Below are 2,500 nucleotides of genomic sequence, written 5' to 3' on the forward strand. Positions count from 1 at the left end.
AGAGGAAATTGGCGAACTGTTGTTGGAGAAAGAGAGGGAGAATATGGTGTTGGAGAACTGTTGGAGAGGCCTGGTTGGTGAAGAAAGTTGGGGAAGTGTTGGAGGTTGAGACTTGAAGAGCAAAAGGTGGAGATGTTGGCGAGAGAGGAACTGACAGTGGTGGAGGAGATATGTTGGAGAGAAAAAAAATATTGTTGGAGAGAAGAAAAGCTGAAGTGTTGGAGAATAAAAATGTTGGTGATAAATGTATTATTATTATTATTATTATTATTATTATTATTATTATTATTATTATTATTATTATTTTTAAATAAAACAACAACAAACTAATCATCAAAGGTTCACATTAAACCATAAGGTATAATGACCTCTTGATGTACCCAGGGGGCCAGTGGGTATTAGATTTAGGGATGGGGTGCATATACCCAGGGCTAAGTAGGACACAGCCATCTTGGGCACAAGTGAGAACGAATAACATCGTGTGTGAGAGAGAAGAAGATTGATTGGGGCATATATATATATATATATATATATATATATATATATATATATATATATATATATATATATATAAATATATTCATTCTTAAGCTTTAGTGGGAGAGAGAGAGAGAGAGAGAGAGAGAGAGAGAGAGAGAGAGAGAGAGAGAGAGAGAGAGAGCATATACAGTAGGACACAGAATATGTATTTAAAGTAAATGATTTTAAAAATTAACTATCTTTTGTCTTTCAAAATTATCAACACAATGAAAGACAATACTTCACTATTTTCTAAGATGTATTTCACTATCAATATGCAGCACTTGCAAAACAAAGATACAGGCCATTTCACTATCTTTCTCTCCTTGTTTCTCAATAAAAATATAAAAAATACATTAATATTTCTATATCTTTCTATAAACAGCAAAGATAAAACAAAGAATTAAATAATTTCTACCATTTTTTTGTTTTGGAGTCAAAATATAAAACAAAAAAAAGATTAATATTTCTATATCTTTCTAAATAGATTAATATTTTTATATGAATCTACAGAATCAGCAAAGACAAAACAAAGAATTATACAATTTCCACCATTCTTTGCTCAAAAAAAAAAAAAATAAATAAAATCAAATAAGCACAATCTTTCACCATCTTCCTAGACACTGTACCCTCCTTACCTGACAGGTATGAAAAGGGTTGCTGGTAATCAACAGGTGTGATTGGCTTGTATCTGGTACACAGCTTCCACACCTCAGGTATGTCCATCTTCTGCCTAGACACCAAGTATAGGCCATTGTCTAGGGCCACTTCCACACCCACTTCCATAATCAGCACACCTGGAAGAAGTGGTATAGAAGTGGCAAGAGATTTGGGTCAGTCCTAACCACCATTTCTATAATCTGCAAGATTGGGGTGAAGTGATGTGAAAATTTTGATTAATATTTCTGTCACTTATCAAATAGTCTTTAGCCACTCCTATTCCCCCACTTCTATAAATCTACATGATTGGGATGACGTGATGGTGAAATGGTGATTAGTAATATTTCAGCCGCTATCACTGTATTTGTGTAGTTCCCACTTCTATTGAGGAAGGATTGAAAGTTACTTTATAGCACTCCAGATGCCCCCACTAGATTCGTGACTCGAAAACACAAAGAATTGCTAATATAACTTCCTATATCAGAACACCTGCTGGAAATAAATGTGACAATGATGCACTTTCATTATCACCACACCTGTAAGGTCTCATACAATGAAGATTAGCCTTCCATTACCACTCTATCACACCTGTAGATAGGATAATGAGATATCTGTCATTTCACCACACCTGTACATAGAGGCTAAGACATTGGTGATATAATGGATTGAAAGTAAATTTGTGTACATAGAAACTAAATAAAATACCAAAATATTGAAGACATAATTCACTGATGATATTTCTACACATATACTTACGGCTAGCAACATGTTGCAGAGTTGCAATGAGCAGTAAGACAATTGCAAATGTTGCGAGACTGTGTTTGGACAGTTGCATGTCCACCGAACTCTGAAACGTAAAAAAATGAATTTATCAAATTGTTTTATCAATTTTATCTATATTATTTTAATTATCTTTGAAGTGTTTATAGTTATCATTACAATTATCCATACCGGTAATTTATCAAATATCTGTATCATTTTTCTATATATGTATACTTGTATATAATATGTATATTTGTTATCATTATGGTTATGTATACCGATTATTTATCAAATATATTTACTATTTTTCTTTGTATCTCTTTAATTATCTTTCAAATATGTATACTCTGTTATTATTATTATTATTATTATTATTATTATTATTATTATTATTATTATTATTATTATTATTATTATTATTATTATTTTCTTTATACATTAAACACTTCAATTTTCATTTTATTAAAATTATATATTATCAATATTATCATTATCAAGCAACTCCCATTTTTATTATTATTCTCCTTTCGTAACAACATCTGTTCTGCCTTTTCTTCAT

General features: G+C 31.0%; 1 protein-coding gene across 1 annotated transcript in view; it reads right to left on the bottom strand.

Annotated features, from left to right (window-relative positions):
• LOC136856161 (uncharacterized) overlaps nt 1–456 on the bottom strand; it is a 39,656-nt gene extending 39,200 nt beyond the window's left edge. The window contains exon 1 of the mRNA XM_067133832.1: nt 1–456. This exon is cut by the window's left edge and continues 249 nt beyond it. Within this exon, the coding sequence (XP_066989933.1) occupies nt 1–334 (334 nt within the window). The 5' untranslated portion in view covers nt 335–456.
• Nucleotides 457–2,500: the final 2,044 nt, after the last annotated feature.

This window comes from Macrobrachium rosenbergii, chromosome 34 (assembly GCF_040412425.1).
Source record: "Macrobrachium rosenbergii isolate ZJJX-2024 chromosome 34, ASM4041242v1, whole genome shotgun sequence".
Lineage (NCBI taxonomy): Eukaryota > Metazoa > Arthropoda > Malacostraca > Decapoda > Palaemonidae > Macrobrachium > Macrobrachium rosenbergii.